Source organism: Peromyscus eremicus, chromosome 17 (genome assembly GCF_949786415.1).
Source record: "Peromyscus eremicus chromosome 17, PerEre_H2_v1, whole genome shotgun sequence".
In the NCBI taxonomy this organism is placed as follows: domain Eukaryota; kingdom Metazoa; phylum Chordata; class Mammalia; order Rodentia; family Cricetidae; genus Peromyscus; species Peromyscus eremicus.
The window spans coordinates 52,959,039-52,971,701 of NC_081433.1; the positions used below are offsets into that span (position 1 = coordinate 52,959,039).

The 12,663-nt window shown below is 46.1% G+C and overlaps 1 protein-coding gene across 1 annotated transcript in view; it reads right to left on the bottom strand.

Annotated features, from left to right (window-relative positions):
- Positions 1 to 12,663, bottom strand: part of Klhl2 (kelch like family member 2) — a 109,967-nt gene that overhangs the window by 82,619 nt on the left and 14,685 nt on the right. The window contains exon 2 of the mRNA XM_059244512.1: positions 11,582 to 11,707. Within this exon, the coding sequence (XP_059100495.1) occupies positions 11,582 to 11,707 (126 nt within the window). The remainder of the gene's footprint in view (positions 1 to 11,581; positions 11,708 to 12,663) is intronic.

Consider the following 12,663-nt stretch of genomic DNA (forward strand, 5'->3'; position numbering starts at 1 on the left):
AAAAAAAAAAAAAAAGGGCCACTGTGCCAGGGCCTGTCCTTATTACGGAGATCTGTCCAAACTTGATTACTGATTTCTCACCCTACAGGGAGTTAGGCAGGAAGACCAGCATGGCTCTTTTAACAAGACACAGCTCAGTGAGAACAGGGTCAATAGAGACGCATGAGGAGGAGGACGAGGAGCAACCAATACGCCCCTCCTGCCAAATTAAAAAAGATATTGGATATGACCCGGGGTCCCCATACAAAGGTGAAATTATCTTCAATTACACTGGCTCTTTATAAAGTATTTGGGCATGCAAAGCTTAACCTGGACCACCATACAATGTATTTGTCCTCAAGGCCAAACTGAAACAAAACTGAAAAGCATTTTGTAGCCTTAAAACAAACCATTCTTCAGCTACCATAATTATACTTACATTTCTAAAACAGCCACTTTAATACCCTTTAAAATGTGTGGTGAGTGGGTTTCAGGTGCTTACATGATACTACATCCTCTGGGTAATTTTTAAAAAAGTTACTAAGCCGGGGGTTGGTGGTGGCGCATGCCTGTGATCCCAGCAATCAGGATGCAGAGGCAGGCGGATCTCTGTGAGTTTGAGGCCAGCCTCGTCTACAAAGTGAGTTCCGGGACAGCCAGGGCTTTTTACACAGAGAAACACCATCTCATAAAACAAAACAAAACAAAAACTAAACAAACAAAAGTTCCTGACAGTTATTTGAGAACCAGCAGGAGGGATTCAAAGCCCGAACCCATCTTGGGGCATTCATCTTGTAAAAGTCCGGCACAGACGTGGTACAGGCATACACCCTATCCACAAATACATGAGCAATCAGCTCGTGTCTGTATGAAGTACACAGGTCGCTCGCTCTCAAGGCCTCTGCCTCTCTCCGTCAAGGGGAGCCTACTGTTAATTGCCTGTCGGCTCACAAGCCGCATGTTCTTAGAAGCTTAAGCCAATCCTTGCCACTTTCCACTTGCTTAGGAACTAGCTCCTGCGGGCTCACACCAAAACTTCTTGGGAAGTGTGCCGTGCCTTATTCTCTCTTTAGTTTAGGAGAAACGATGAGAAGAAGGAGCAACCCAGCTCTGGATATGTCAGCGTTCCATGGCCTAATAAATACTTCACGAGTCTGCCGTGCCATTTAGACTAAAGGGTGGCTTGTGGGCGGCGCTGACTTAAGGGCTCCCGATACCGAAGGAGGCATTGGGAAGTTCTCATCTGAGAGTCATTCAAGGCACTCATTTGGAATTCCCCCGATCGGGTAGACGACAATGACAAAATCTACCACCAGCACGGACAATTAAAACCACTCTGTATTCTGACCGCCAGTGCTCACAGGTAAACCAGCAGGAAAAGAGTAGAGGCCTGAGGAAGACCTTCTCCTGCCCAGTCCATCATTTCAGTCAGCGAGGTAGTCGGCCAGATTCCCCAAAATATACAGTTGAGGAAACCAAGGTTAAAAGTGAATAGCCCAGGCTAGGGATGTAGCTCAGGGATAAAGGACTATATATATATATATATATGAGAGCTAGGGTCTATCCTCAGCATCACAGACACACAGGCCTACAGTCTACAGCCTCCTCCCCATCCCACCCCCCAGAAGTGACATCAATATTCAAACCCACAGAGGCTGAGTCCAGCACCTCCTCTCCACCAAACAATCACCTAAGTAGGGTACTTACAAGAATTCTTAAAGCTTGAACAAAACAAACTGTTCTTGAACTCTTAAATAGATAGCCCAGGCTGGAACCAAAATCACTCTATAGCCGGGGCTAGCCTTGAACTCTTAATGATCCTGCTTTGGCTTCCCGAGTGCAAGGTTATAGATGTACATCACCACACCCTAGTCAAGAAGTTATTAAGTATTACATATAGCTGATAAAAGGCTCAGCTGGACCTACAAATATTTGGATCTCTACAAATATTTACAAGAAAATCAAACAAAGTTTATACACTCCCTCAGCAAAGTACTTCAAGACCATTTCTGCCCTTAAGGCAACCAGCAAAAGAACAGGCTTTACCAGAGTGGATACCACAAGGATACCACGGGAAGCTGAGCGTGGTTGCTTACACCTGTAATCCCAACACTCAAGAAGGGGAGGCAGGAGGATGACAAGTTCCAGACCAGCCTCTTGGGCAATACAGTGAGCCTGCCTATAAATAAACAAACAAGAGTTAGCTCCATCAGAAAGGAGCAAGTCAATCCTAACATAAAAACACTATGAATTGTGGAAAGACTACCCTCAGCAAAGGACAGTGGGGAACTATGGCCCCAGAATGGGCAGAAAGATGGATAGGAGTGAGGGTCTGGAGGGTGGGGGTGGGGGTCAGCAGGGTGACCGAGTCTCCTCATAGGGGCCAACCTGGCTTTTCTACAGTGAGCAGGGAATCTGGACTCCAGTCAAACCCAGGCCAAGGGCATCCTGTTTTCCTTGTGTCAGCAATCTGTCCTACTGCTCTCCTTTAAAGATGGATCTTAAGTAGCATTACACCCGAATACCTCAAAAACCACATCATTAATTACACTCAGTTTCAATTACAATTACTCATTGATCCAAACCTTCCGGCATAACACCTGCTGGTTGTCATATAATGAGCTTGGCCTCACTGGCTTATTAGTTGATGTCAGTTAACTAATAAGGCTGAAACATTAACAAAATATTACACAGGCACACCCTGGGTGAGGTTGTGGGAAGTCTTTGGGCCACATTAGAAATCATGGACACGCTTGCTTTTAGACCTGTTTTTCATCCTTTTGTGTCAGGGAACAACATAATTTAAAACCATGACCGGACCAACCTTTTGATCAGTATGGTTGCGTGTGCACTGAATATACATCAGCATTCACAGCTGATCATCTCTTCCTCCTTTTTCCATTTTCATTATTTGTGTGTGCATGTGCATAAGCATACAACTCATGTGTGTGCATGTGTCTGATTGTATGCCTCGTGTGTTCATGTGTGTGTCTGTCTGTCGTCTGTGTGAATGTACGCCTCCTGTGTATATGTGTGCTCATGTGTGTATACGTATCTGTGTGAGTAGATTCCATGGGTGTGCAGGAGCCCGTGGAGGCCAGAAGAAGGTGTCAGATCCCCTGGAACTGGAGTTAGAGCAGTTGTGAGCTGCCTGTGTGGATGCAGGACCCACAGGGCTCTTTGGTAAGCCCTGCAAACACTCTGAATGCCGAGTCAGCCATCTTTCCGGCCCCAATGCCCTCAACATCTCCTACAGGAGCTTTCTTACAAGCTGAATGGCTTGGGCATATAGAGAGCTGAGAATGGGAAGTCTGGCAATAAAAATAAGACATTTTTAGTGGCTCATGCTCTGTCTCTTAGACTTCCCGGCTTATGTCCCTATTATTTGAAATCTAATAAGAAAATGGACTGCAGACTTCACAATAATGAAATAAAATTGTTATTGACCGTAAACTGCATCCATTCGTCCCTCGGCCACTCCAGTGGTGCTGACGAGATGCCACGGGCTGTCAGCTTCTCACCAGAAAGACAGTGTCGTGACAGCCGGGACTTTACAGGTGAGTGGGGAGGCACACGAGGAAATAGATCGTGATAAAAAACAAAAACCAAAACCCGCATGGTGACTCACACCTGTAACACCAGCACCTGGGAGGTGGAGGCAGGAGGATTTCAAGGTCAGTGAAAGGCCGGTACTGCCAGAGACCTTGCTTCAAAATATAAGAGATACACAGAGACTTGGGGGAAGCTGTGACAGAGAGAAAGCCAGTGGTGTCTAGGAAGAAAGAGGCCAAACCCCAACTATGAAAACACTTCTGAAAACAAGTCAAAGCCAGAAAGGGACGATGGAGATTAAAGATCTCATGTAAAATGCAAAGGACACTGGGGAGGGGGGGATTTAATCATCTAAATCAGTGGTTTTCAACCTGTGCGTCAAAAACCCCACAGGGGTGGAATAGCAGATATTTATATTATGATTCATAACAGCAGCAAAATTACAGCGATGAAGTAGCAACAGAAATAATTTTATGGTTGAGGGTCACCACACCATGAGGAACTGTATTAAATAAGGGTCACACAGGAATGTTGAGAACCACTGCTCCAAATGAAACAATATCATAAAAATTGGTCTTTCTTGGGAAAGGAAAAAGAAAAACTTTGAAAATGATGAAGCCTGCCTGAATACATTAAGACACCGTTGGGTTCTGTGATATAAGATGAATTAATTCCTAGGAGCAGGAACCCTATCGCTGCTTTTAAAATGCAGTGTGTCTTAAAGTACCATCCAACTGGGAGATATCAAAAATAATTAACTGTCACATGAAAAAAAATTACTTGTGACTGGAAGCAGAAGCAACAGGAAAGGGACAGGAGGAGTCTGTCGTTCCCCCCCCCCCCCCCCGCCCCCGCCCCCTTCTCTCAGGTACCAGGGAAAAGTCTGGAGGCACCGCCTGCCACGTGGAGCAAGTCAGAATGACCCCTGAGACGCCAGGCTGGTGAGAAAAGCTGTCAGCCAGATCCATGCCTGCCCACGTCTGGGGAGCTTAAGCACCAGAGAGCAGGGTCAGGCGTCAGAGAAGCAAGAGCACAAGGTCAGAAGAAAGAGGCACAAGGAAAGAAGCCTAGGAAATTAAAAATTGGTCAGGAAGGCAAGCAGAGGGTGGGTGAGGGGGTGAGGGGGTGGTCCTGACCAGGACATGGTCCCGTGATCCACTGTTGGCTATTGGGCACTAGGGAGGTGGAATGGGGAGGTGAGCTGTTGGAGTACGCCTGCCTGCCTATGTGGGTGCAGTTGTGTGCATCTGTGCATCAGGGGTGTGTGTGTGTGTGTGTGTGTGTGTGTGTGTGTGTGTGTGTGTCTGTGCTTGCATCTCCATCTGTGTGTTCATATGTATGTGTACATCTGTGCATCAGGGTGTGTGTGTCTGTGTGTGTGTGTCTGTCTGTGTGTGTTTGCATCCCCATCTGTGTGTTCATATGTATGTGTACAGGCCAGAGCGCACAGCCTCAGGTACCATTCTGGTACCATACACATTGGTTTGGGGAGAGGACGGATCTCTCACTGGCCTGGAGCTCATCAAGGCTGGCTAGCCATGAGCCCTAAAGACCCACCGGTCTACACCTCCCCAGCACTGGATTACAGGCACACACCCCTAGGCTGGCTTCTTTATGTGGCCTATGGGGTTCAGACTCCATCCTCAGCACTTAGCTGACTGAACTATTTCCCCAGCCTCGAGTTCAACCAGGGAATTTAGAGGAAATCTGGTTGTCACCAATGCAACGGTTTAGAACCTACATTAAACTGGTTGTAGGTCCCAGAACAGAAAAAAAAAAAAAAAAAAAAGTCTATCATTATTTTCAGATAGACTTCAGAAAAATTAGCAGAGCTGCAATGAGACCCTGGTCAGAGTCCCCAAGGATTTTAATTAGTCAGATTTAACCAAATCTAAGATTGACAATATCCGTTAGTAGACAAGGCAGATCCACGCTGGCTAAAATGTCAGTGATCTCAAAGAACAAGCGAGCACGTATAACACAAATCACCATTATCTCCCCTTTTCTTCTTAAAGCCATGCCGGCAGGTGACATCTGCGAATTCCTGTTACAGCTAAACTTAAGAAAAATGTAGGTCCTGGGCTTGACAAGACTCAGCGGTGTGCTAAAAGCTCTGGGAGTGTTCAAGCCCTCAGGAGATTTACACCTCCTGAGACTTTCAAACACACAGGCAGAGGCAGCAGTCCAGCAGGGAACTTAGAGGAAAGCCAGGCACAGCCAACGATTTAGAACCCGCTTTAGACTAGTTATGGGTCCCAGAACAGACAATCTATCATTCCTTTCCGACAGACTTCGGACAGTGAAAACACAGCAGAGCCACAAAGAGACCCCAGGGAAGGCATGAACTCCATGTCTGTAGGGAAGGGACGTCTTCAGATTCAGGGACTTGCAGAGAGGCTTGGTCACTCTTAAGGAGAAGGTGATTTATTTCTGAATGCAGTAAAAGGAAATACTAGAGAAAGGAAAAGCATGGGAAAGGTAAGGAGCAGAGGAGGCTGATGCCTCTCCGAGGGGAAACAGCAAAACCAGGAGACGGAGAGTCTGGAGTATGTGGGTGAGACTTGCTACAGGTAGTCTGCAGAACACAGGCAGTGTGGCAGGTAATTCATGCCCCGTGGGTTTCCAGCACCTCAGAGAGGGAGCAAAGAAAGAAGGTTGTTTTAGTGAAGTCATTTCCAACTGTCCATTCTTCACATTCTAGAAGAGTTTAATGATCCTCTCCCTGCTCAATAAAGCCCATTAAAAAGAAATCAACCACCAGTGCTTACGAGACCCTACAGAATACTGCTGGTTAATTCTGCCCGTACTCCAGGCTGTCTCTTAATCTTTCTTACATAAATACATCTGGAAGAACTGAAGGGCTTCCTGACTGTTCTGTCCTTCAAGACAGATCTTGTATTCCACTACAGTGTGCAGAACCAAAAGGTCCTGAGAACATCCTACCATATAAAAAATAGTAGGACAGAAACAGTCACAGACTATAGGATTTTTCTAAAATCTCATTAAAAATACTGAGAGAAAGGCAGCCTTACTTGAGTTCACTGTTCAATCCACTTGCCTTGGCCTCTAAGTAACAAAGTGTGAACGACCACCTAGGAATTGCCACAGTTCGACTGTTCGAAGGTGCAACACAGATAACAGACTCCTAGGAGGAAGTTGGGTTCATGCTGTGTCGATCCTGGGGTACAGTGGGGGAGGGCAGTGAGGATCATTCCTTTAGGAGAAAGATTCCAGTTCTCCATTCGTGTTCCACAACATAAAAACCACTACTACTCGGGAATAACCACGTAGGTAGGGATTGTGTAAAACATGGAGGTGAAATCACAGTTTACCCTTACAGCCCCTAAATATAATTTGAGGGTCAAAATTGTATTCCTTGTACATAAAACTAAGAGACTGCCTGCCCACTGCCCACACCCCGGTAAGAATCACTGCGAATTTTGTAAGCTCAGGTAGAGTCAGACATCCTAGAAATAAATTGTGTGTCTTTAATTTCTTTTAAAGATAAAATGCTGCCCTTTTTATTACAGTTCTTAAATCTCTCAAAAACTGGTCATCTACATTTCTCCAAGTTCTGAGAACTGGGTATGGAAGGGCACACCTGTAACTCTAGGACTTGGAGGTACAGGCAGAAGGGTGAGGAGGAGTTCACAGCCATCCTTAGCTATACAGTGAGTTCAAGGAGACCAGGGATACATAAGACCCGTCTCCAGGGGCGGGGTGAGAAAAGGCTGGGCAGGTAACAAAGGCCTTTAATCCCAGCACTGGGGTGGCAGAGGCAAGAGAATCTCTGTGGAGTTAGAGGCCAGCCTGACCTACATAGTAAGTTCCAGACCAGCCAAGGCCAGGAAGTGACACCCCGCCCCAAAAGGAAGAAGGTACCAGCAACATCCCATACTTCCTTGCCTCCTCCTACACCCCTCCATGTGCAGCACATAGTAAACCGTGCGTGAGGACCCACTGCTGATCGTGACAACACTCGCCAGCTGAACCAACACCTCTCCACTTGCCCTGGGGAAAAGTGAGGCTAAAGGCCACATTTCTTAGCGGATTACAGCTCTGACAGCTTGTCCCTCCGAAAGCCCTGATCCTACCTTGGTTTCTCAGAAATCACCAGTGAACAGCACTGCCCAGAAGAGTCGTCCAAACCCCTCCCAGGATTCTGTCCTTCTCTGACTTCTCACCCTTGTCAACCCAGTGCCAGCACAAAGCCCTTAATTCACCTTATCTAAGGTCCACCCCTTTCCCAGCTGCGCAATTAGCTAAACCACAAAAGACTTCTGTCTCTGGCCCCATGTCTGAATCCTGGGACTCAGGGGAGAAAAGATTTAACTGGGTAATAGTTTAAGGGTCCAGGCCATCATGTTGCAGATGGCACAGTTGGCAGGGGCTTATTCGCGTCTGGGCAGCTCAGGAGGCAGAGAGGAGGCATACTGGCATTCAGATGGCTTTTTCCAGTACCACAGAATGGTACCGCCCACATTCGGAGTGTGCTGTCTGTCTTCAGTTAAATCTCTTGCACAGAGCTCCCGTCCTCCTACCTCTATCTGGGGACAGATACGGGAGCCACCATACCTTACACAAGTGACTTTGCTTCCACCAGCGGCGAGTTCAGACACCATCCCTAGTGTACAGAGCTGAGACTCCCCCCTCCCCGCCCTCCCACTCCCACAGTGAGGCTGGAGCCACAGGGCTAGAGGCCAACCGAGGCCAGGCAGAGCGGTGAGAACAGGGAAGTTCTCCCTTCCCAGAAGTCAGGAAACCACCCTGGGCTACCCTTTCCTGGCAACAGGAAGCTGAAGCAAGGACAGGAAGTAATTAGGCACTTTGAGCTATACAATAAAAAGCTCTTTCAAGTTTCTTTAGTCTATATTTTTAAGAGAATTACATGAATTGGCTATAAAAGGTAAGAAATGAAGACACCTTTTTTTTTTTCTTTTTTGAGACTGAGCCTCACCCAGAAGCCTTGGAACTCACTCTGTAGACCAGGCTGGCCTTAAACTCACAGAGATCCTCCTGCCTTTGCCTCCCCAGAATGGGGATTAAAGGCCTTCAGTATCACACTGCTTCAGTATCACACTTTTTAAGGTTCTGATGCACCCACAAAACACAAGTCCGCCCTCTTGCTTCTCAGCCTTTTCTACACAAGTCTTCGGGATAAAAGCCTGAATTTACTTCATCCACAGTTTGTCCTTTTCCTAGCTGTACAGATAATTCATTTTGTGTCAGTGTATACATGCATGGGCCTGTGTGTGCATATGTGCAAATGTGTGGAGGCCAAAGGTCAACCCCAAGCCTCTCCAATTGCTCTTCACTTCTCTCTAGAGACTGGGTCTCTTGGTGAAGCTTGCAGACTGGCTAAACCTGTGAGCCCATGAGCCCCAGGGCTCTCCCCATCTCTGCCTCTGAAGCAGTGCAGACCTGTGCTAACGCTCCAGGCTTCTGACATGGCCTCCGGGGTTCCAAATGCAGGTTCTCATCCCTGTACGGCAAGTACTATACCCACTAAGTCTTCTATCTCCCCAGCCTGACCGTTCATCCTGAAAATACTATTGGTTAGTGACATCAGTCGAGCAAGCCTGGTCACAGACCAGCAACCAACTGCAACTACCCAGAGCTCTCCTCTGTTTGGAGATCAGCATCAACTACTGGCCGGTCACATTCTCTCTCATGAAATAGAGCAACACATTGAACAGGGAGATGCTATTTCCAAGCCCTGTGGTCCACGCCCACAACAGGTCGGGGATGGCCCTGGCTATCCTAGGATAACACAAAGACTCAAAGTCAAAGGCTTTTGAGAGTGTCAGCTCGGCTCGGCACTCAGGGGAAGGAGCCGTCAGTACTGCGTTCCTGCGGTGTAGTGAATCATGTCTAGGTCAACCCGAGACCAAGACAGAGAAGGAAGCCAAGGCTACTGTGCACCTCAGGAGTGGCAGGTGAGGGTGGAGGTGTGGAGAGGGTGCACAGTGGCCCTGCTAAAAGCCAGTCTTTATAGTTGTTGTTGTTGTTGTTTTGTTTTTTTTTAAGATTTATTTGTTTTATTTTATGTGTGTTTTGCCTGCGTGTACATGTATGCACTACAGCATGTCTGATGCCCGAAGGGGTCAAAAGATGGCACTGAATCCCCTGGAACTGAAGTTATGGATTGTTCAAAGCCACAGTGTAAGTGCTGGGAGCCAAACCTGGATCCTCTGCTAGAGCAGCGTTTGACTTCTGAGCCATCTCTCCAAACCCTATGTAATCAGCTTTTAATGTCACCTTTATCATCAAAGGTTTGTTGGGCTTTGTTTGTTTGTTTGTTTAACCAGATCTTGTTGTTTTAAAAATGATAAGCGGTTACCGTGCAGAAAGGTCATGAGGCAGGAGCCAGGACAAAATCCAGTATCAGCTTTATTAGGAGGAGGAGAAGACAAAAGAACCAGGCCTTGTGAAGAAGCACATGCAGAGAGCAGAGAGAGAAAAAGAGAGATAGTGGGGGCAGGAGAGAACAGAGAGATGAGGGGGAGTCTGTGTCCGACTCTTTAAGGATTCCCGTGCACACGCGCAGGTAGGCTTACAGAGCCATGTCACGCATGCGCTGACCATGCCGCGCACACGTAGCATGTAATCACCAGCTCGCACTGATGATGTAAGACGCAAGACCCCTTGCTTAGCTCCTGAGCTGCGCATGTGCGGTCATGCAACTGGACTCGGGGGCAGAAACCTAACAGATCTCTTTATAGAGGCTAGACTGGCTTAAACATGAGACCCTCCAGCCTCTGACTGTTGAGCGCTAGGACTTCAGGTGTGTAGCAATATGGTCCAGTGTGTGGCAAATGTGTCCTTATCATATATGAGAATCACCTTAGCAACTGGCAGGCACTGTCACAATTACCATCACCAAAACAAGTTATGTATTTCCCTTGTCTAAAAGTAGCTTTCCACATTCTCTATGGCTGGAATTAGAAGCCTGTCACCAATATTAATCAATGATAATACAATGCAAGTAACTATGTTCTATCAGTCATATTAAAAATTTAAACAGAAACAAGATTAATTTCAATAAAACATTCCATTTAAATCCCAATGTCCAGGTGTTGTGGAACAACCCCTTCTGCACACTGTGAAGATGTGTCATTCTGATTGGTTTAATAAAAAGCTGAGTGTCCAATAGCTAGGCAGGATCTCCAGGCACAGAGGATGCTGGGAGGAAGAAGAAGGATGAAGTCACCAGCCGGACATGGAGGAAACAGGAAAGTAGCATGGGCAGTACAGAGTAAAGGTAATAAAGGCATCCGCAGAGGCAGAGGATAAATTAGTAGAAATGGGCTAAGTTATAAGAGTAGTAAGAAACAAGCCCAAGCTATATTAATAATAAGTCTCTGTGTCGTGATTTTGGAGCTGGCTGGTGGGACAGAGAAAGACTTGCTACATCACGGCTCAGAGGATAAAGGCACTTGCTATCAAAGATGAAGACCTGAGGTCACCCACACAGTAAAAGAGAACTGATTCCCACAGGCTCTCTTCTAACTGCCCCACATGTACCGCCCCCAACACACACAGATGCGAATAAGCAAATAAACAATATCTGATATTCTATCATGTTAACATACAACTGGTGTTTTAAAGATTAAAAAGTATTTTATAAGCAGGGCACACGCCTGTCATCTAGCACTTAGGTGGCAAATGGAAGATCAGGACTTCAAGGACATCCTCACCCTGGAATACATAAGACCTTCTCTCAAAAACATTTTAAAAAAAAAAGGACGGAGGGAAGAAAGAAAAAGAAATTAAATATTTTCCTTGGAAAGCCACTGTGTCCTTTTTCTTAGACCATGCTTGAACTCACAGTAGCCACACATGACTAGACACTATTGGACAGAAGAGGTCCCATCAGCTGCACTTCTGATCCCCTTCCTTCCTTCCTTTAAAAACCTTGCAGAAAAGCTTTGGATGTTCCCTGTATCAGAGCAACAGTGGAGGGGGAAGCGTGTAGTCCCTGGAGACAGTGAAAAACAAAAGGGAAAGACTAATGGCTACATATGCATTCAAGTCATTAGAGGGCCACTACCTTCTCAGCTCGTTCATGACTTTAAAGGCTTTCTTCATGTGCCAGGGGTTCACCGTCACCGGGCAGTGCTTCTCAGTATTATCATCTTTTGAATCAAGAGGCTTCTGATGACCCTGCTTTGTGCATCTGTACATAGAGAAAAGAACAAAAAAAAAGAGAGAGAGAGAGAGAGAGAGAGAGAGAGAGAGAGAGAGAGAGACAAAGATCTCATTAAGGATAATTTAGTTCCGGCTTGTCAAGCTACAAGAGACAAATTGAATGCCTCCCTCCCTCGCTCCCTCCCTCCCCTGCTCAGTGAGAAGAAGGCTGTTCTCAAGTGAGAGTAAGACACAATTCACAACGGTCACTACGGTTTCTAGAAAAAAAGTGGGTAATTATCTCCCCGGTGTCAAAGACCTGTCAAATAGTAACAACGAAGATTCAGGGGAAATGGCTTAACAGATCTCCCCAAATAAAAACACTGCAAAAATAATCCCTGTTGGAAATCAACTTGCTTTTTACAATCAACCTATAGTCACATACACATATACGTGTGTATGTGTGTGTGTGTGTGTGTGTGTGTGTACAGTTTGTTTGTCTGTTTAAAAACTAAGAAGCATGGTTGTACTTCATGTAAACGTGTGTGTGTGTGTGTGTGTGTGTGTGTCTGTCTGTGTGTGTGTGTATGTGTCTGTGTGTGTGTGTATGTGTACAGTTTGTTTGTTTGTCTGTTTAAAGACTAAGCAGCATGGTTGTACTTCATGCAAACTTCAGATACAAAATCTGATTCAAATTTGCTCTCTCTGCAAAGACACTTCGCCCATGTACTCTGGGCCTACACTAGAAGATTAATCACGTTAACTAAAGTTTACTGAGTTCTCACAAGACACATGGCAGCTTCTGTGCATAATAGTATGATCTCATTATTTATAATCGTCACAACAACTCTACAAGCCAATTATCATTATTAGCCCATTTCATGGATGAAGAGACTGAGGTGGGGAGGAGGCTATGAGTGACAAAGAGCAGAGCATACCCAACCTGAGTCATCACTCATGTTCACTACTACTTCCTACATCAAAGTATTTAAGCTCATGTTTAAA